General features: G+C 40.4%; 1 protein-coding gene and 1 long non-coding RNA gene across 3 annotated transcripts; one reads left to right on the forward strand and one right to left on the reverse strand.

The window, feature by feature from the left end:
• Nucleotides 1-2,759: 2,759 nt before the first annotated feature.
• Nucleotides 2,760-20,816, forward strand: CNDP1 (carnosine dipeptidase 1). Of its 2 annotated transcripts, none has more exons than XM_041123198.1 (12): nt 2,760-3,143; nt 7,824-7,942; nt 8,772-8,915; nt 10,547-10,709; nt 11,796-11,884; nt 13,810-14,010; nt 15,441-15,525; nt 16,103-16,263; nt 17,670-17,834; nt 18,022-18,163; nt 18,556-18,703; nt 19,560-20,816. In XM_041123198.1, exons 2-12 carry the CDS (start codon nt 7,865-7,867, stop codon nt 19,663-19,665), a joined length of 1,482 nt encoding a protein of 493 aa, XP_040979132.1. In that variant the 5' UTR covers nt 2,760-3,143; nt 7,824-7,864; the 3' UTR covers nt 19,666-20,816. The 2 variants fall into 2 exon arrangements, with proteins under 2 accessions (XP_040979132.1, XP_029868568.1); XM_030012708.1 differs by lacking the exon at nt 2,760-3,143 and adding an exon at nt 3,627-3,716.
• Nucleotides 9,075-14,662, reverse strand: LOC115340733. Its single transcript, XR_003923148.2, has 3 exons — nt 14,583-14,662; nt 11,388-11,525; nt 9,075-9,195 (listed from the first exon to the last, which is right to left on the reverse strand). It is a non-coding gene; the product is annotated as an uncharacterized LOC115340733 (long non-coding RNA).
• Nucleotides 20,817-22,584: the final 1,768 nt, after the last annotated feature.

A 22,584-nucleotide genomic window follows, 5' to 3' on the forward strand; every position in this document is an offset into this window, starting at 1 on the left:
TCTGTTTGGGAATGAATGACTGTGAGTTATTAGCTGGATAAAAACCTCACCTGCACGGACAGCATTAATCACCCTTAAGGGAATGCTGTTATTATTTGGCTGAGCAAAGCTGCCTGAAGGATATCAAGATGGGAATAATCTCTTGCCATCGCTTCAGTGTGATTAATACCTGAAAATACTTTTGCTTAATCATTAAGCAAAATGAATTTACAATCTTGCTCTTGGAAAAACAGGACAGTCTCCTATCTCAGCATTTGGTGCAGCGTACTGGAAAAGGTGCTGGACAAGAAGAACTTGTTCCTTCCTCTCTGGGGCGTATCACGTAAAGCCTGCAGGCTTGGAGATCTGCATACAGAGAGCTTGGTGAATTAGCCCCTGGGCAGTAAGAAGGCTTCGTGTTACTGCTCTTCCTTTACAGAGTATCTCGAATCTTTGTGGTCCCGCTCCTGGAAGGTGTCGAGCATCGTTGCTCCATACAGAGACAGTCTGTAGCCACCAACCCTTGAGAAGCACTGCGCGGTCTCTTGCCTGGCTAAGGGGGCCTTTTCTAAATTAATCTCCTTCCACTGACGTACCCAGGTGTGATTATCAACATTCAGGTAACAACTACTAATTCAGGGTCTTGGGGGTCTTTACCTCTCTACCAGTGCGATCTCGCTCCACTGTCTGACAAGCTCTTGCAGCAGGCACTATTGCTTAACTTGTGGTCCGAGGTTTTGGCATCAGTTATGATTATCTTGAAAGATGATTGCTGGGAAATACTCCCCAAACCACCGCGTGAAGTGGGGAGGAGTGAGGAGGTGGAAGGGCTTGCTGCTGCTGCACAGGGAGCAGAGGTAGAAATCCTTGTAAGGGAGAGAAATTTTGGGAATCGTGTGAAGGGACCTCTCCATTCCACACTTACACTTCTAGGAAACAATGACAACTTGAGTTGTACAAAGGCAGTATATTGAGAAATGACAGTAAGCTGCAATAATAACCAGGTACCACCAATTATGACATTACAATATCATTCCCATTTTCCTGCAATACACCTTCAAGAAACAAAATAGCCGGCTTGAGCTAGAGGTAGTTGCTTATAGAGTGACAGTGTTGAAAATCATCATATAATTTCTGTCAATGAAATATTGCTCCTAACAGCATATTTCTTCCATATTTGCTTACTCACCTTAAGTAATTACAATATTAAGTTTATCTTTTTAATTAAGGTAACAATTAAGGCACGCTAATTCTGTTGAAATGCCAATGAAATTAAGTTACTCTTGTTTGTACTATCACTTTATAACTGGCTGAGGCTGCTACCCTGATGGAGTAACAGAAACACAAAGTAGGAGACCACCTCTGCCCTGGATAGCTTACGTTTTCAAAGGACAAGAGAAACAAAGACACTGATGGTTTTTTTTCTTTATCCTATTGTTTTAGTTCTGCTCTTATTTTCTTGTAATTAATCGATTTCCTCCTCCTTAAACACTTACTGTATTCCAAAGAGGAGTTGTCCATACCAGCACTCAGCCAAACTATCCAAGTTCATTCTTTAATTTCTTGTAGTTAATAAGCTACCATCAAAGAGTGTTTTTATTAAGGAGATAAACCTGCCTGCATTTAAAAAAGCTTCTAAACGATGTTGGTAGTGTTTATGATACTCCATAAATGGAATAATGACCATAAAAAAAATAAATCTCTTGCACTGTGGACTCTAAACGTTGTTCCAAGTTATAGGTTATAAAATAAGGAGCGATTAGCAATGAAATAATAAGATACAAAGTAATCATCACTCTTTTTTTTCCACAACAGTATAGTTTCTCAGTAGTATAAAGTGATAAATAAGCAAATAGTTGAATGACTGAATTTAGTAGACCTATTTCTAATCTCACTCATAGTATTGTAATTCAGGAGTAACTCCAGTGTGAAACATTTAAAGTTAGGATAAAGGAAGGCAGGATTCATGTAAAAACAGGATTGTTTTAAATAAATGCAAATAAACATTTAATTTCCCCCCACCTTTTGCATTTCATTTCCAAATGAGATTTTATATATTAATCAAATGAAGAACAAGTACTTAAAAGAAGAAATGGTTTTTGTAAGGCTCTGAGACAGGACCTTGACCTCCCTTTGAAGACTGCTGCTTGTTACTGAATCTGATCACATGAAGAGCGGTTCTTTCAAAATGGGTGGAGGACCATAAGGATGGAAAATTCTACACAAACACAAGCACCTAAAATTTGCTACAAGTTTAGAGGCCCTCTATGGAAGAACTGGCAGCAAGAAGATGGTGAGGCTATCCACATCTAAGTGAGTACAATGCACTTTAGATGTGGATGTCAAATGCCATCCCAGCAAGTCAGAATATAGCAAATATTCTTCATGTATACTCCAATTTTCCTTTTGGTGCTCACTGTGTTTTAAGGGCATCACGAACCAGGTTAGTAGCTTGGCTTTACACACTAGTGCATGTAGGTTGGTACTTAGCTGTACCTCCCGCTGTTCTTTCCTATTAACCTTTTTGCAATGAAAAGAGCAAAAGACAGTGTAGCTGTCTTTCTAAAAAGGATTTTTTTTCTACCAGGGTTTATCTGATTGCAAACCAGTGAGCAGTCAAGCTCAGGAAATTTTCTTAGGTAAATAGTGAATTACTTCTCCTCTGTGGGCACAGAGTGAAATACTACTTCCTGGGAGAAATTCTTCTCCTTAACAGAAATGTTGGGTTTTTTTGTTTTTTTTTTTTTTCCAGTTTTCAAATCAAAGCAACAAACAAAAGCCACCTCTTTTCTCTAAGTCCTCCAAAATACTATTGTAAAGCAGCAACACTTATCAGCAATGCTGAAGTGCTTTCTGACGCTGGGATTCCTGCTAGGATCTGGGACTTCCAGGGAGAAAAGGAGGAAAAGGAGATGGGAAAATTTCTCATGGCTTGATATGGTAGAGATTTGGATCCTACTTGAATTATTATATGATAGACGAGCGGACTTAAGCATCTAAACCAAAAGTTAATCTTTAACTTCAGAGTAACCATTTATAACTGCAGAACATATCGGTGAACTGAGATAAAAATGTCCCTGTTCTGCAGGTGCGAGAGGAGATCCTTCCAGTTCAAGCTCTCATCACCAGCCATAAAGGCAGCTACAAAACAAGACCACAAAGAGGTAAGCACTTTCTTTTTTAATATCATCTGTATTACAGCAAAGCAGAACCGATAAACGGGGTCTCGCTTTTTCCTCTAAGGCGTCGGCTTGAGCAAGGGCAGGGCTAGTCATTACTATTCTCCAAAACGCCCTTAAGGCAGCTCATATTGCAACACTTTTTAAGAGCTGACTGCTGGAAACAGCACTGGGCATTGCAGTTTCGCCTGCCAGCAAGTGCCAGATCTTACCTACGCTTTCCGCCAAACATTTTCGTTGCTGTTACACGGTTTATTGGATTTGGTGCCATTTCTTTAATCGTCTTCAAATGCGGTCAGGCTCTGTGAGCGGGCGTTCATCCCCCTGCGGGTGCCTGGATCTCTGCAGCTCCTGCTCATTGCTACGACAGCGGCTGCACGTGGTCAGGGCTGTGCTTGAGAACTGCCACGGGAAGAGTCATCCTCTTCTCCTCCTCTTCCTCCTCCTCCTCGTCGTCCTCCTCCTCCTCCTCTTCCTCCTCCTCCTCCTCTTCCTCCTCGGGTCTCACCTCGTCAGCTGGAGAGGTGACTGAGGCTTGGTTGCCTGCTTCCACCAAAGGTAGGCCACTTATCAGTGAATGTTGTTAACGGAGGCTAAATAATAACCCAGTTATCTCTGTTACCTTCCTTGATGGTGATTGCTTAGGAGGAACGTTCCTTTCAATGGAGCCCACCATTGGTGTGGTAAAATAGCTCCTACTGTTACACACGTCTTTATCTCCTTTCATGTCAAATGGTCTTTATATTATCTGCAAACTAGGCAACTTCTGACTTGTTTTTTTCTCCGGGTTGGTTGCAAAATGTTCAGTTTTCATTGGCACCCCCCCCACCCCGCACGCACCTCAAACGCTGCATTGCAGGGAGGAAAGCACGTGAGGCGCGCGCTTCAGGAACGGCGAGGAGGGCAGCAAAGCATGTTCAGGAGCTGCTTCTCAAATGTTTCCAAGTTTAGTTGATATTTTGTCAAAGAGTCATCCTAGCTAAAGAATCAACTTGGATTTCTTGTTAAATCACCACTGAAGAACACTAAGTTTTCTTTTAACAGTACCTAACGAGATGGGAGGAAGTGAGACACAGAATGTTCTTACTACTAAGGAATGAAGGAAGAGAAACTGCGTGCCTGTCATGCATTATTTCTAAAAATAGTCATACTACATTTTTCTATAAAGTAGCAACTGCTTTTTAAAATGAGATCAAATAAAATACACTTGAAATTGAACACTGAAGTCTTTGTTTGATATTTCCCCCCACAGGCTTTATCATCCTTTCAAATCATTTTTCCCTTCCTCATAACACTGAGCTATTTTAGCCTTGCCTGAAATCTTTCTACTGCTTTCTTAAACTGACTCCCTTTTCTACACAAGCTTTCCCAGTTGCAATCCAAATGCTTTTGAGCAGCATTGTCTGTGTATTAGCAGTGCATTAACATGAAGTTCCATTTGCTACTCCCCTCCCTCCCTCAAGTACAGTACAACATAGCTGCTACCTAATTTCTTGTCTGAATTATTAGTATTTGGTGCACTCTGCTAATCTGCAGGACTGCGTAAGTATCTCCTCATGTTCATTTTCCCAACTTTGCCACTGTTCATGCTTATTTTTGTTTATGAAAGCAACTATTTTTGTGGTATTCTATAAGCTTTTCTTGAAGTCTGTCTCTGTTTCTCAGAATTATTTCAAAAATTCCTAGGATGCTTTGCTTGTTTGAGTGTTTGGGGTTGTTTTCCTTCACAGCATTTTAGTTTCCTTGTTTCATTTTCTTAAACAGTTAAAAGCTAATGAAACATGACTTGAAGACATACGTCTCTTGTCTGCATCTTTCCAGGTCATTTGTATATAATGTGGATAAAAAGCAGAAGATACCAGCACCACAGCACACTTTCCCTGTATAAGCAGCCCTTTTGTAATTCTGACCTTCATGTAAAATTAAAAGATACATGTTTCTTCAAGTCACGATAAGGTGCCAACTGTATATATACTCATTCTTTTTAGAGCGAAAATGCTTAGAGTTCAGCAAAATTGAATACTTGAACAGAAAGAGGGAAAATTATATAGGATGGAGTCACTGGTACTTTTCCATTGCATAAGCTTGGTTCCTCTAGCAGCCATGTTCTGACCTGTGTTATGATCTTCCTTGCTCAGGTGTGGCATAGTAACTGAACCTGGAGAAGCCTGTCTGGTTTTCTATGGTAAGGTTAAATGAGGGCACATTCAGTGGCCTCTGTTGCAAGTATTTTCCAAATCGAGGTTTGGAAATGGCAAGGTAGAAAGAATGAGTGAAATACATGTGAAACTGAGGCACGTAGCAGGCTTTGTGATAAATGAAGGTAATGGCCCTAAAGTCTCTCTAGGTGAACATCTGATTAAAATCCTCACATGCTGGGATCTCTCGACCTGCCTGTTGGCAATGCCTATGGCAAGACTAGGATTTATCCCGCTTTGGGATGAATGACCACACTGTACAATGCCTGTTCCTATCACTCCCTTCTGGACTTGAGGTGCCTTGCAATTTTTGGAGCCCCTCACAAAGGTACCCATCATGGGTCCCATCCTCTCCTCGGCCCGTGCGGGAACCAGCTCCCCTCCGCGAGATCCAGCGTGGAGGTGGAAGACACTACGTCTGTAATAAGGACCAGCGTGAAGGTAAACTTTGCTCTCCCTGGGACCCGCTGCTTGCTAAAGCGAGACCGAGCAACGTCACACAAGCAGAGCCGTTGCCTGGTCCCCTAAAAGCACACAGCAAGAAAAAGAGAAGCAAACACCACAAATAGCCTCCATGCTCAGCTTTTACTTAATGCTGATCACCTCCCTGTACCTTGGGCCCCTTTCGGACATGACCTGCAGTGACTCAGCTCAGATGCCCTCCTGTATCTGCCCGGGCACTGCCCCAGCAAGCCCAGCATGTCCTCTTTGTCAGGAAACTCTGTTCATTGCGGTTACCCAATACCCATACAGACTTACCACCACCCCAGCCTGGGACTGCCGGTCTCTATCCAAAGGTGACTACAACCTAAGCTACCAAGCCCCAAAACCTCATTCTCTACCACATCTTTGCTGCTAAATCCCAGAAGCTGCTTTGTCTCTTCTGAAATGTCCTGATTTTTTTTTTTTTTTCCATGTTTGCTTCAAAAATTCCTGTAATAATTGGTTTAGGCCAAATAGCTGCTGCTGTGACTGGTGATGTGACTATTTGAAGGGGATGGTTAATTAGATCCACCTCTTGGAGGTAGGATTCACCTTTTTATGGAGAAAACAATGTGAGAAGAAAATGGTACTTTATCAGTTACATTTTTTTTTCCCCAGCAAGTATTAGCATTTAAATAATATGCTTACATTTAATCTTTCTATCCTAAAAATCCTACCCAAATTTGGATTTCCTTGTCTCGGTTAACAGGTCATCTCCGCAGCAGTGCTTTGCAGCTTCACTCTCCCGCAAAACTGGCATTTGGTCTCTTCCAATACCAGTGTTTCCAGCATCAACAGATATCAGGAACTGGACACTGGGGATTACATCTAGCGTCACAGGCCTTCTCAAAGCTTCACTTCAGAGAGTGACCTGTGTCACGGGCAATGTGGGTGCAACCTTGCTTCTCAGGGAAGGTTGGAAAATGGGGCCCATCCTTCATACAGCCAGGATCTCCAGCCACAATTAACGATGTTTCCCTCCTCTTGTTCATCATGCTTGGATTTTCAATCTTTCTTCTCTGTCAGAGAAACATAATTGAAATTGTTAATATTACCATAGCCTATCACCTTAGCAATGCATCAAAGTTAAGGAATTATGGATGGACCTGCAACTGCACATTTTGTTACCAGTATAGGATATTTTTAGAATCAAAGTGTTGGGTTTTGACCTTGGAGTCCATCCCATCGCCCAGCCCAATACAGCAGCTATTCTGAATTTAGCCCAGTCAAGTATTTAGTCATCCAAGTATTACTCTGTTAACACCAATTCAAGAAACTACAGCAAGAACTTCAAGGAAACAGGAAGGGAAAACTTCAGGAAGGAAGAAAAACACTTTTTTAAATCTTAGAGTTTTTAAATCTTCACTTATCTCATCAAAAACAAGATGGCAGAGAGGTTTGCAAGTACTAAATGACTTCTACACTTATCAAGTGTTTCAGTATTGACACTGTTCTTATTAAACCACAAAAGCTATTTGCTGTCTAGTACTCTTCAGTGTCAGAATTGTTCTCCCTTATTCATGTAAAATGTGCAATGTGTGTCAGTGAATCCATTTTTCTCCCTCCTTCTGGAAATGAAGAAAAAAAAGATGAGTCTCCTGGGTTGTTGGTGTGTGTTGGTGTTTGCAAGTCTTCCCCTGGGGTTGTCTTCCCAGAATGTACAATTTGAGGTTTGTGCATTGAAAATTGATGCAGTGAATGTTTCTTTAGAAAATGGTTCCCCTAATTTACCTGTAAAGCAGAAATTTACAGCTGCTCACTCTTGGATCATTTTTCCACTTTTTTTCTTTCAGAAACTTGACTATGAGTCAATTGAAGGTTTTATGTGATAAAATAATTCAGATATGCTTTCTCCTGGCTTGAAGAACTTAAATGAGACTTAAATAGGCTCAGCGCTTTGCAATTGTCTATCCTTTCTAGCACCAAAAAGAAGTGCTTATTGCAGGATGTCTCTAACGTGCTGAATTTTATCCCTAACTTTCAGATAGCGTCCATCTCAGCCCTGTGCTACTCCCTAAGGCGGTAATGTCCTCATCATCCTCTTCAGAGCTGGAGATGGAGATCTTCCAGTACATCGATGGACATCAAAGTGATTTCATCAAGGTAGGAACTAACTACATTGCAGTGAAATGACAAGCGCGGAACGGGTGCCCCGGAGGCCTGTGCTCTATGTGCCAAATGGGAGTTTGCCACGGAGGTAACGAGCAGGGTTCCAGGTCTGGCAGGAGGTGTGCCACTTGTGCTTCCCAAAGCACGGCTGCAAGGGGACGGTCTATGCTGGGGACCTTTCAGGTGGAAGAGGGATTAGCATGGACTTCCACAAACCGGATGGCTGTGGGCATCCTTTGAGTGTGGGCAGAGAGAGGTTCCACTGAGCCAAAATGCACCTGCGTGGGAGAAGCAAGCCAGATAGGATGCTCTCACACTTGCTTTACGTCGGAACTGATTTTTGTAGGTTTGCTCTTGACAAGGAGAGGAGTCTTGGTCCCATGCTGGCTTGTGCTTTCATTTTTGTCAGTTCCCTGTGAAGAGGCAGTAACATAATCAGTCCAGTCAGTATCAGTTATGCTTTAAAGCTATGAGCACTTCTGAATCCTCATGAGGATCACGAAGGTAATTCGTACGTAATGCAATTTCTGCAATGCAAACTGGTCAGCATCTAGTCCACCTCCTCTTCCACTGGGTTTTAGATCCATGGTTGACAGAGTGAATGTCTAAGTGTGGGCACCCTCCCTGTTTAGAAAATCAGGACTCTCAACCCTGGGGACCCGTCTAAGCAATTCCTCTCAATTCTGAAACCTCATAGCATGCGTGGCATTGCTGTGACGGGATAAAAATGAAACCATCTTCCAGTGTGACACTTCTCATGTTTGAGGGCCAAACGCCGCAGCATCCTGGGTGATTTAACTGCACTTCTCTCCTTCCTGCGCAGGATCTAAAGGAATGGGTGGCTGTGCAAAGCGATTCTGTTCAACCAGATCTGAGGAAAGAAGTAATACGAATGATGGTATTGGTAGCAGACAGACTTGCAGCGCTGGGAGCTACTGTTAATTCAGTAAACCTGGGGTCACATCAGGTACTTGTCTGATTCTTGCATTTAAAACGTCATATCTGCACATGTGGTCTGCCTATTACATTCAGTGCTATGTGTATGCATATGTATGTTATGACATACTGATATTTTTGGTAGCTAGGTAACAATTTATCAATAGTCCTGTAGCTACATGATACCTGCTGAAATCAGTCCCTCCTCAGATTGAGAACAGACTTGGGAGACCACACAGACAATCCAAATGCAAATAGATGTTCTCTGCATATCAGGGACAGTTTGATGCTTTTAACTGGAGGGAAGCAGTCTGCAAAATTAAAAGGCCCGATTTTTTTTTTTAGCAGGTCTTGTTTTTACATTCTTCTGAGTAATGATGCTTGATAGTTAATGCACTGTTCATCACCAAAGTGTCTATATGAGGGAGGTAGCTTTTATAAGAAAAATGGTGCTGGACAGAAAGGGCTAGCTATCTCAAGCATCATCTTTGGTTCTGGGAGCTTCTGACAAATGCTCCAAGCCATTTTCTTAATGATTGTTGGAAAGCAACAGGCAAGAGTTAATCTCTGAGTAATCTTTGTCTCTAATTTACTTGCCTTCCTGTAGCTGGCGGCACTTTCCTGCCCTGGGCTGTTAGATTTCTACTCTAACAGGAATTTGAAAGTTCACTAATAGAGTTTCCCTTTTGCTTCCTCTGAGGCTTCTGGGGAGGATTGTGAGTCTTAGCACAAGGACCTTGCAGCACAGCAATACTTTAATATTAAGGCTATGTCATTTAATAGTAGTAATGAATGCAGTTAAAATTAAAACCTTAGCATCCACTTGGCATGCAGTTATGATTGCCAAAATATATAGCAACAGTCTGTGTCGATAGCAGTGGGGACTGGATTACCTGTTGTTGGAGTAGAGACCAGAGACACTTTTCTCTGCCTAGGGCCAAAATATTGTTTCACAAAATCAGTTTTTCCTTTGGTTGCTTTGCAAGAAGCAGCTACGCTTTTGGGTTGCAACAGGCCAATGCAGACTGATACTACTGGTGAATACAAGGGAAGTACACACATTCCTGCACTTCTTATTTCTCTCTCCTGTGAGATACCCAACCTCTCTTGGCCAATGTGGAGATCTGTTCTGCACAGCGGTACATTACAGGATTAGTTTTAGAGCCTTAACCTGTTTTCAAACCAGTCTGAAATAGCTGCTGCGGCCTCCTGCCGGAAAAAACTTTATTTTGTTTCTGTATTTGAGGTTACAGACCTCCTGCCCTCCATCTGTGGTGAAATCAAACCCCAAATTAGTTTGTGTGGCTTTTGACTATTTCAATGTCACAGCATATGCTTTTGTCACTACAGCACACAGTCAGCTTTGTCTTCTCCAGTGCTGGGAAATAAGAGTTTAGTAATGAGGGCATTTATGACAGTAAAATGTTAGAAGAGCTCCATAAAGTCCCTGCAGAACCTAAACAGGTGGGGAGAAAAATCTTAATTTCTCTGGGTAGGTTAGAGCTGGATTCAAAGTCAGACTTGTGCACCTGATCAAATCAGAGCCAACTGAGTATGTAGAAGGATTTTCAATACTGAGAATTCCAGGGTTTTTCAATAACATTTGTAAGTTTTAAAAGGTTTGTTTTTCCTTAGTTGTTTTTTTTTAACATTTCTGCACAGTTGCCCAATGGTCAGGACCTCCCACTGCCTCCTGTGATTCTTGGGGAACTGGGGAGGGATCCACAAAACCCCACTGTATGTTTCTATGGTCACGTGGACGTGCAGCCTGCCAAAAAGGAAGATGGCTGGAAAACTGACCCTTACACGCTGACCGAAATCAATGGTGTGTACCTGGTGATAAGTTTTGTATCATTATTTGAATACACGACTGAGATTGAGTGGAAGGAGGCTCCCTGTGTATTTAACCAAAGCACGAGGACTTCTCCCATGGAAATCTTTGGGGCAAATCCAGCAGCTTTGAGTTGTGAGACCCATCAGTGATTGCCTAATATTTGGTGTAGAAGAGCCTCATGAGGTTAATGCTGCTTTCTAGAGTATCCAATAGAGAATCCATTTCTGCTTTAAAAGTCTTGTTGGGTTGTTGCATCAACCATTATCCTCCCTCGCACTTCCCGTTCTTGCTTCGTGATCCGTTAGTACCTCCACCTGCCACGCTGGAGCTAAGGAGCATTCGTGGTGGAAGAATGCGAGGCCCCCCCTTAATGTAATTGTCCGTCCACTACAGCCAGCTGGACGTGAAAAGCCCCACTCACTGAAGGAACAAAAAAAAAATGACGGGTAGAGGGTCAGTGGATGAGTAAGTCCCCAAGAACTCAGAAATCCCGATTCCTAGGCCTGTGCTATAACCATTAAGTTGCCCATTCCACAGGCTGGGACCAGTTCCAAACAGCCTTACTGGGGTAACTCAGTTTGCCTCCAGAAATTTATCACTGTTCATGAAAGTGAAACTGTCCCTGTACATAACTGTACGGTCAAATGCTTAAAAAAAAAAGTTACGTACCTAGACTTGTAGCTTCATACTTCTACTGTGGTATTTATCTGTGGGGTCTTTGCTGCTTGTTCCCTGGGCTGGCTGATGTGTACAGCAGCTGCATATTGTGCAAACTCTTCAGGCATGTCTGGTGCGAACAAACAGCTCCTAAGAACAAAAGTGAAGCTCAGAAATTGACGTGTAGCAGAAACCACAATATGATGTATATAAAAGGAAAAAAAATTTTTAAAAAAGGGTACCAGTCCATTGGAAACACCCATCACCTTATTTAAAACAAGTCAATGAAATCCTGACTCTTTTGATACTTCACTTGATACACCACTACAGCTTCTGTGGCAACAGGATTTTGCTGATTACATTGAAGTGACAAGAGAAGTTTCAAAGATTTCTTAAAAACTTTCCTCTTTTCTTTTTAAGGAAATCTCTATGGGCGTGGAGCAACCGATAATAAAGGACCTGTCTTAGCTTGGATAAATGCAGTGGAAACATTTAGAGCTTTGAAATTAGTAGGTATCGATGAGGACATTATTATTATTATTATTATTATTTCTCTGGAGGGATGTATTTACATTCCTGTGAGTTAGATGATATGTCTCTGTCCCAACAGACCACATACATCTTGAAATATTAGCTTATTTCTAATGCTATATACAGGGCACTAGTCCCACTCCAGTAAGAATCTGTCCTTGAGCATTTCTATTTTGAACAGTTTGTATGCAATGTAAATATGGTATTGCTGTCATTGCCATTCAGAGGAAACCATACTAGGGGAAGCATTCAATATATATTACATACATTAAACAGCTTTGATACCCTATTCTCTTGAGAGCTTTTAAAATGGCAAAATAACATACATCACAGTTTGGTCATGAAGACTCATCTCTGCCGTTACATTCTGCTGATCTTTGATTTTGTCTACCTACAAGTTACCTTCAATTTATGTGTATGTATGAAGAGAATAAGTATCTAAAAAGACTCGTACGTAATAGGCTGTTCTTTCAACAATGTATTAAATTTATCAAAGCAAATGTTTTGAATGGGTGCATTAACCAAGTACAAATATACTCGCTTAGAGACTGACATATGTCCAAAAGTCAAACTTTTGCCTAAATGACTACAATGACCAACATAGTTATCTTCAAATCAGTCTGCATATTTAATAATTTTGAGCTAGTTGTATCCCCATGCAAAGCTAAACCAACATATAGTCTAAACTTATAACTTGGTTAGCAAGCATTCTTTAAGGTGAATTTGCATGACACGTTTTGTGAGATTGCTAAGAAACAGGTTTGTGCCTCTTTTATGACATTACGGCACAAATTGAGTGTTAAGTCTTGACTTTTAAAGTCCTTTTGCAACCTTCTGAAAAACTGGTGTTTTTCTTGCATCAACAGTACTGAATTGACCTCAGCGTCTCTTAAGTGCTAGCAAACACACACGTTATTTGCCTACAGATTAGCTGTTGTAAGTGGATATGGTTATGGGGCTGTCTTTCTGTATCTTTCCAGTTTTTCAAATCACTAATAGCTATTTTGGCATTTTAACAAGCAAGCAAAAAGACATCTTTGTCATTTGAAGCCTTTCCCTAGAAAACAGCATAGACCATCAAACAATATTCATGAACAGTTTGTGGTTGTTTGATAAACCATTGGTGAACCCATCCATAACACACGTTCATTTAATTCTATGCATTTGTTCCTGCATTTAATCTGAGCATTGAATCAAAAGAGAAAACATCTTAAAACCTGTAATGAGAAAATGAATTGGAATGGGAAACTAAGCTCAAATTTATTTCTCCTATGGACATGTCAGCATTTCTAAGTCGCACTATGCCATAATAAAAGTTCTCTTAATTACCCTTGGAAATGCATCCTTACGAACTAGCAGGCAAACGAATTCATGAGTGCTGAAAGGACAATTATAGTAGAATCACCAGCAGCATTTTTACCGCCATGCGAGTAACTCTTGACGATAGATAACAAGTTGGGAAAACCACAGCAGTGGACCTCTGACAGTGGTTCCCGCATGGGCACTAACAGTGGAAATATGAGGCAGGAAATTTTCTGTGAAAATGCAACTGTTATTACACAGTTAGAATTTCCAAAGCAATTAGAATATTTAATAGCACTGAGAGAAAGCCCATTTAATGAGACAGTCCAGCAAGTTTTCTGAAATCACAAAGAAGGAAAAAAGGTATCACTTATTCTCCTTCAAAAATGAAAAGTAGATAAAAACATGAGGAAAAAAGTTTTTCTGGGAAACTGTCTGTCTATCACTGCCCTTTCTACTGAAGCAAGCTATATATCCCATGTCTTTCTTTTGCTAACACAATGTGTACTGCAAGCCAGTCTGCTTCTGATTGTAAAGATTTTTTTATTATTATTTTTGAAAATGCTTGTTCCTTACACAGACTTCTCTAACGTTGATTTAGGCTATGCCAGTGAACTTCAAGTTTGTAATTGAAGGCATGGAAGAAGCAGGGTCCTTGGGGCTAGAGAAGTTACTCGAAGAAGAAAACCAGTGCTTTTTCTCTGATGTTGATTATATTGTGATTTCGGACAACGTCTGGCTCAGCAACAAGAAGCCTGCCCTTACCTATGGGAGTCGGGGAAATGCCTGCTTCTTTGTGGAGGTAAAGGACAGAGGTTCATTTGAGCTGGGCCCCTGACCAGAGAGCATTGATGTACCTGTAATCACATCTACATCTGCATGCAGAGAAAGACTGAGAGCAAGCTTAATATTTACAAATACAGAGCTTTCTTCCGTATCCTTTTTGGCTTGTACAGATTTCCCTCCTCATTTCAGTTCAATTAGCCTTATTTACTTCCATTAACTTCTCTTCAATCATCATTTCTCCACTTACCTCTCTCCCCTTGATCCCTTTCCTATCCCATTACTCTCCTGTCACTCTCCCAGTCTTTTCTCATCACCCCCTCCGCACACCAACTCCATTCTTTTGCAGCATTGTCCCCACACCCCCTGACTCTCTCACTCCAAAACCACGTCTTCTGCTGCTCTGCCCTATTGCAGCAGATACTGCTTACTGCAGTGTATCTGCCTAAAGGGACTCCATTTAGTTGGATCCCCAGGCTTAAAAGCCACACAAAATTTTTGTAACCATTGGCAGAAGCAAATAACAGTGCACTGTAGTATATTTAGCAGCCAATATGAGCTACTGTGAAATGAAAAGCAGAAATTTCTCACCTGGAAACTTCCTGATGAATCATAAAAGGAATTCAGAGAGAAGATTAAAGAACTTGAGAACTAAAGAAAAATCTGCATTAACCTTCATGTCTGAAAAAGAATGAAATTTGTTTTTAACCAAAAGAGCCTCGGCAGCCTTGATTCAATTCTTCTATGTCTTGCTTAAGAAAAATGATGCTATTAAAACATCAAAAATGATCTCTGCCTGCTACCAGACACTTGGCTGTAATGAGGTTTTGAGAAGAATAAACAAGTTCGTTGCAGGAAAATAGTTTATGATAAACCCGAGTATGAAAATGTGTCTGGAAAAAGAACCCATTTAATAAACCAAATGCCTCTCTCTATTTTAAAGCCTTATGATTCAAGAGACCTCTAAATTCTTATTTGTTGCAATTTGGAATTAAGGTTGGACATATATTTTCTTAATGCAAAACAAGTAAGGTTCTTTCTTGCCTTTGTTATGAAGATTTTGCATTAAATAAAAAGGATAGAGAACTTGAAGAATTTATTCTGCAATATTAGGAACCATAATATGCAAGTCTTTCGCTTAGGATGTATTTAATCTTACTAAAGCAAAAGAGGGGATGGAGAGGGACCTTTGCTCTCAAATACCTCTAAGTGCTATAGACAGCTGAATTTCTCTCTCCAGTGGTTAACAACAGAGCTTTATCTTGTCTTCACCAAAGCAGATTGTTCCTGACGTGATGTTTTCCATTTTATAAATAGAAACACATAATTCTTTTCTATTCGTTTGTGGCCTCGTTTAAGAAAATGAAGCCACCGGTCGCTGTGGAAAATAGACACTGGCAGAGGAATAAGGTAGGGAGTGTTTATATGTAACCAGTGGTTTTGGTACAGGTTGAATGTGGCGGCAAGGACCTTCACTCTGGAACTTTTGGAGGCATCATTCATGAGCCGCTGACGGACCTGATAGCTCTGCTGGGTAATAACACGCATCATTGCTCAGGAGTAACTGGGGAGCAACGGCTAGCAATCAGCCTAACAAAGATCAGTGCTGTGTTTAGTTGACCCGAGTAAGGCAAGTCTAATTGAAGCAAGATTCCCAGATTTCCAAATCTCAGCATAGCTATGGTGGCAGCAGCTGAGGAAGGGAATGTCCACAGTAAGGCCAGGACCTCGGACATGTGCCCGTCAAGCTGATGTCAGTCATGCATCGATCAAGAACATTTAAGGATGGCCAGCAACTTGAATACATACACACGTAGCGAAACCTGACTTTTTAACACTGATTTGTATCTCAGTAGGATGATGTTTTCATGTTGGCGGCTGGGCTAGACACACCACACGCTACACACAAACAGCAGCTCAATGGTTTTCTTAATAAATATGAAAAACACATCAAGTTAGGTGCCACAACTTGATGGATGCAAACAGTTGTTAGTAGTTAGTTGTTAGGCTTACTCATTCAGTAAAGAGTTAGGTAGAAGGGAAAAGTGTTATGACTGCCAAGTGGAAGAAATAGGTCCCACTTGTACTGGTATCTCTCTCTTATTTTGTAGACAGCCTTGTGGATCCCACAGGTCATATTCAGATCCCTGGAATCTACGACAGCGTTGCTGCCCTGACGGAAGAGGAGAGGAAATTATATGAATCGATTGAATTTGATCTAGAGGAACATAAAAAGAATAGTGGTGTGAAAAAATTCCTCTATGGCACCAAGGTAACATAAAAACCTGTATAAATGGTCAGCAGAAAGAATTTAAATCACCTATTCATAGTATTTATGTATAAAGCCAACCTAAAAGATATTTTCAGTCAATGGCAAACTCAAAATAAAATAAAGGAGCACAGAGCATTAAAAGGTAAATAAAATTAATCTGCTGAAAATGTAAGCTACCGCATCTGGGGAAAGTGATCTGAAATACGAATAATCAATGCAAAACTAACAGTATTGCTCCCTCTTCCTTGCACTACCACTTCTCTTACCCATACCTAACCAGCCAAACAAAATAAGCATTAAAACCCCTGCATATAGGTTACATAGTAGGAAAGAAGTTGTATTCAGCTCTGCAAAATGGGAGGCAGCTTTAGGCAGATGTGCTTTGGGTGGTTTTTATTTACTTAATTCAGATTTTGATGTTTGCTGAGCATGCCAAAAAAGCACACAAAGCTATAAACCTCTCTTTGCCAGCATTTAAAAATTATATCCTAAATAAAAACCAGCAGGTAAAGGCTGGCTCAGAAAGATCTCTGCACAAGAGTGGCAGCTGGGAGAAAGGAGACAAGTGATTCGTTTTTTTATCACTAACGTAATTATAGTGGTATAAGCTCTAACAGGGATGCTTTTATTTCCATGAAAAAGCTTCCAAATTAGCCTAAGCTAGACAGTAATAATCAGTAATACAGAAGTATAATGTAACTATGCTATATAAGTTTTGATGCTTTACCTATATGAGGATGAAGTGGTGCAAATTTTAAATGTACATAAAGCTCCAGTCTCGTAAAACTGGAGTACAAGGAAAGGAGCAGTGCCCTGGGGTTCTACATGAAGACCAATTTATATATTTCTCCTTTCTTCCTCAGTAGAAACATTTCCTTTTTTTTTTTTTTTTTTTTTTTTAATCCTCCTTACCTTCTCTAGAAAAACAGATCAACTTGGTTACTGAACATTATCATCTTAGCTATTGTATTATTCAATGCTCATCAGTAGAATTTCTTCCCTGCTATCATCTGGGAGGGGTCTGGCTAAACTGATCACAGGTTTCTCCTGTGAGAAGTTTTGAGATCAACAGATGGTCAGATCAGAAGTTGTTCTGATTTTTCATCACACTAGAAAAATTTACTTCCAAGATATTTTAAAACAATGCTCCACTTTTCTTGTTGTGCATGAAAAGCTGTTATCCAAATATTTCTAAAGGTAAACAAAGGTTGACTGAAAGAAGTGGTATTTTTTAAAATGAAAAGATATGCACATGCTTTTAAATGACAAATCAAACCTCTTTAAAATACAGAGGTCTCCAAATAGAAATTTTAGGATGGAAAAATCTTAGTTTTTCACATTAATTTATACAAATTGTGAATGGCTCCACTGTCATCCCTTTTATTTTCAATGTTATTTTTTTGAAGGAAGAAATACTTCTACACCTGTGGCATTACCCTTCTCTCTCTATTCATGGGATTGAAGGAGCTTTTCATGAACCAGGAATTAAAACAGTCATTCCGTCAAAAGTCATTGGCAAATTCTCAATCCGTCAGGTCCCCCACATGGACCTTTCGGTTGTGAAACAACAGGTAAGAGTCAAACCTTTTCTTTGGCCTCTACTGTGTAAACTAAGTCCCCCTTAGCACCTCACAAATTTGCACCCAAAGTAGTAAACTGAATGTTTCTAGTATTTATTTGTTTCTGAGAGCAGAAGTGGGCGTAAGCTTGAGTTGCAAGAAGATGAACGCTTCTGACTGCAGCGTGCTCTCCCCGCAGGTGGTGGAGCACTTGGAGGGTGTCTTTTCCAGGAGGAACAGTCCAAACAAACTGAAAGTGTCTATGCCTTTGGGTGCGAAGCCCTGGCTTGCTGATGTTAATGATCCACTATATAAAGCAGCAAGAAGGGCAATAAAAAAAGGTATGTTCCTTCTTTTTTTCACTTCTTAATGTGTCTGCAATTGTGCTCATCCATAGGGTAAACGGGTTTTCCCAATTCGGTGCTACAGTCACTTACCCCTATGAATCTTATTGATTTTGATAGAACAACTCAGCCACATCTTCCTCCATACCTTGCTGAATTGGGGTATATTTAATAGAAGTAGCCAAAAGACCTCATTTGGTTTCTTTGTGTATTGATACGAAGCCAGAGATTTGTAGAGTGCAGCTGACTCATGAAATCAGTTGGCTACGTGCTCATAACAATGTCTACTCAGAAGCTCTTAATATCAGCTATCTGCTCAAATATATGGTAGCAGAAGAAAGCACCTTTATTTCATTTAATAATGAATTAATTCTTCCCATGTATTTCAGTTTTTGGAGAAGACCCAGATTTTATTCGGGATGGTTCAACAGTTCCTGTTGCCAGAATGTTTCAGACTATAACGCGGAAAAGTGTGATCATGTTTCCGATCGGAGCAGCCGATGATGGGGAGCACTCCCAGAATGAGAAAATAAGCAGGTTTCTTTTGTTTGTCCATTTGTGCTATAAGAGAAGGGGGGAGAACCGAAGTCCCCTGGTACCCACGAATAAGCACAGCCAGATGGGAAGCTTTGCTGTGCACTGGACATTCCCAAACTACTGTCTCTGGCAAACTTGTTGCTGTGCCAAGCAGACAGCAAAATTCCCAACCTATTGTGTACCGCTAAGCACTTTTCATGGAGTGCCTACTCAGTCCTTAACAACATCACGTTGGCAATTTTCATTTCACTATCAATGAAAATTTGCCTCTGGTCTAAAAGACGATGATGCAGACGGGCACTCTTCCGTCACAGCATCCATTTTGAAGTATGCCAGTTGGATGTATGCAGGCTAATGGTTAAGTAAGGATTTTGATGGTTTTCCCTGTAAATGGATATAAAGGTGTATTTCTATTACAGCGACGAGAAGTAGTGTAATTATATCAAAATCAGCTTAAACTTGCCACTTGTGCTCATTCTTTGAGGCACCATGGTAAGACACTGTTCAGCGTGTTGCCTGAACGTTTGTGCAGCTTCTGAGTCAAGTCATGCTGAGCTCGAGGAACTGGAGAATCCTACAATTATTCTCCAATTATTTTTTGTTTCCCCTCAATGTAGCCTCAACCCTTATGGCTACAGACAATAGTAATTAGGGGACATAACACTGGAAAGAGTTTTCTCAGTGAATCCTTCAGAGGAATGCCAATTGAAGGATATCCAGAATTTCTGTGCACTGGATCCTTCTTTTGGGTGACCAATCTTGCAAATTCCTCTGAAAACTTCACCAGGCTATGCTGCTAATCTGAAGAGTAGAACAGCCTGACAGGGCTTCATTCTCTTTCTTTCCTTCTCCACAGACACAACTACATTGAAGGAACCAAAGTGTTTGCATCCTTTTTCCTGGAGATATCAAAGCTACATCGACACTTACATGAAACTTCCAACATGGAGATTAAGAACTGACAGACCACCACAAGAAAATTAGCAAAGCACTTTTTCAGTCTTAGGCTTTCTAACTTCCCAATCTGGAAAAACATATAAATTACATATTCAGTGGGTCTGAATTGGTGGACAAAATAAATGCCATGCTGTTACTTGGCATACTACTAAATGGCATGCGTTTGTGATCCGGTCAATCAAGTGATCTTATCCCTACTGCTATAAAATAGGGTTAGGGATAATTCATTCTTGCTGAGTGGAATATGTTACATTTTAGTTTTAAGATTCAGGGCAAAGGAAATTTTTGCATTTATTTTATTAAAATTACTTTATTTCTGTTTTGTAGTATCACCACGTTCATGCTGCCTAGCTCATATTCCAGTTTCTGAATATGAGCAATACACAACACTGTAGTTTCCTCTTAACTACATACAAAATTTCATTATGTAATTGTCTGAAGATTCACTATCAAATTAATCTCTTCCCTGTCCTTCACAGAAGGCTGTAAGTAGGAAATGCAGTACAATTAGCTTGGCAAATTTGATGTGAAGACTTGCCTATGAACATTCATTTATGGGAATAATCACTGAGGTCAATAGAACTGCAATAGTAAATAAACATTTCCAGGTCTGGATTCTGCTTTTTCCCCCCATTTAGTCCAAATCTGCTCTAATTGTGCTGTAAGCACAGTTTTAGGAATCACTACATAATGTTTCCTTCATGTGACTTTCTTTTTGTACAATAGAAAAAAGTTTTTGTAAACATCTGTTCCAGCCAAAGTCTGTCATCAGAAGGGCATTTTTCCACCCAATTAGCAACTGGTTGTTGTTAATTACTTTTAAAGCATCAGTTTACATTGTTCTAATTATCAAAGGCAAATGATATATTTTGAAATGAAAACAATAGTTGAGAGCTCTGTTTGCTGTTTAGGCAAAACACCTAGTACAAATCACACAGTTCAAATCTGTATTTTTTTAATTTCAAAATGTGATTTTTACCATAACACGTAGTTAATTCGTGCAACCAAAACAACTGAACCAGATTTAACCAAAAACTTAGTAGTGTTATCCCTACTGCTAAAACAAATGACATGAATTAAATTATAGAAAGTAGTTGCTATCTTTCTTTTCTCTCCTGCTATCTCCCTGCAAGAATAAAGGTGACTAAGAGCGTAAGGTGTGGATGTGGAGTCTATAGAAGGGAATATTGTACCACAGATAACTTGCATGAACAGCTGATGCGAAAAGTTATCAGGGTAAAAGCCTTGCCTGAATTACAAAACATAAATAAACAAACCTCTGATTTTTAGTAGCTCCCCTGGAATCCCTAGGAGCTGGACAAAAAAGTAGCTGGCCTTTTAAGAGATCTGGGAACAATAATAATCCCGGATACTTGGGTTTCAAATCAGGTTCTCGATAAACACCCATTTTCAGACTTACCCGGGGCTGCGAGGCTCACAGCTCAGCTGTAAGAGCTGAGTAAGGCCGATGGCTGCTGACATGTTCAAGGGCAAAAGGAGGACCCAGCTCAGTCCCTCTTACTCATGTTGGCTCTGCGGACTGCAGTGTAAATTTTGGTGCCCCTTTCAAGAGAGAGGATTCCAAGACAAGACAAGGACCAAGCTTCCAAGATCAGAAAACTCCAGTTTGCACAGCATCAACTTGCAGATCAGGTCCTCTGCAGTCTCGCAGCTCCCTTCACCTGTTGAAACCATTTTGGAACCAGCACGGTAAGGAACGCTGCAGGAGCAAGCACTCCAGCGCCTGCACAGGACTCGGGGCAGATTGGTCCGTGTTTAAAAGCTATCACTCCATAAAGGTAAATGGCTAAATTTTGCTGAAGTATTTGAAGACATACAATTGACATAAAACATTATTTGCAATCTCCTGTTTTGCAGTGGCTTTACAAAGTGGCTTCAGCCACCATTGAAAGAAACAGCTACTTGTAAATATGACCTTTTTGGCAGAGGAGAGGAGTAAAAATCTTGGTGAGGTGGTGGAGGTGGCAGATTTCCTCATGAAAAAGGTATGGAGGCTGTGTCTCTAGGAATCTAACTGCTCTGAAAATCACTATAATCCATGCTGTCTAAGGCTTCTACAACACTAAGAAGTGCAACTGAAGGTGGGCTTATGTTATGTGTAGTTTTTTCTGTTGCTCTTTGGAATGCCAAATAAAATACAGTCAACAAAGACAGCATCGTTTTATAAGCACAGGCACTGTCAGAGCAGTGCACTGAAATAAGGTTCTGCTCTGAAATAGCCACTTACTGTCAAGTTAAAACCATGTGTGTGAAACAGTGGGAGCAATGAATTATGCAGACTATCTTCATGCCTCCTTCAGTCCCAGAAGAGAGAAATAGCAGAAAACTTCAATTTCGGATTTTCCTAGCCATGAAAGAATGCACTGTGGAAGTCACTCCTGCCCACGGGGGTACCCAGAGCTACTCTTTCCCTCTCAGATCAAGCCAGGGCACCCACCAGTTATCCTGTCTTTTCCTTTTTTTTATGTTGTGCAGTATCTCATCAGCCTTTTAAAAAAAAAAAAAAAGGTGTGCATTTTTCTAAGGTCTGTACTGTTATATACCATTTCTAGCAATGTTACTTCTTGGTTGCATTAACAGCTATTTGTTGCCACAGTAAGTTAAAGATAACTCTAAAATAATAGTGTTAGAAATAGGATTCAAGTTCACTTCTAGTTGTTAGCCTTATTCTAGATATGCCATATTCCATGTTAGAACATATTAGATATTCTCAAATCCTGAACAACTAACTACAGAAATCATATGTACACTTTATGTGTGTACATATGTGTATGCATGTATATAGCTATGTGTATATATACGTACACTTACAAGATCTAATCCTGACATTTTATTAAAAAAAAATTCTTGTTTATACTGATTGAGGTTTTTCTTATTAAGGGTTGAATAATGGCTTTTGGTTT

This window comes from Aquila chrysaetos, chromosome 4 (genome assembly GCF_900496995.4).
Source record: "Aquila chrysaetos chrysaetos chromosome 4, bAquChr1.4, whole genome shotgun sequence".
Taxonomy (NCBI): Eukaryota; Metazoa; Chordata; class Aves; order Accipitriformes; family Accipitridae; genus Aquila; species Aquila chrysaetos.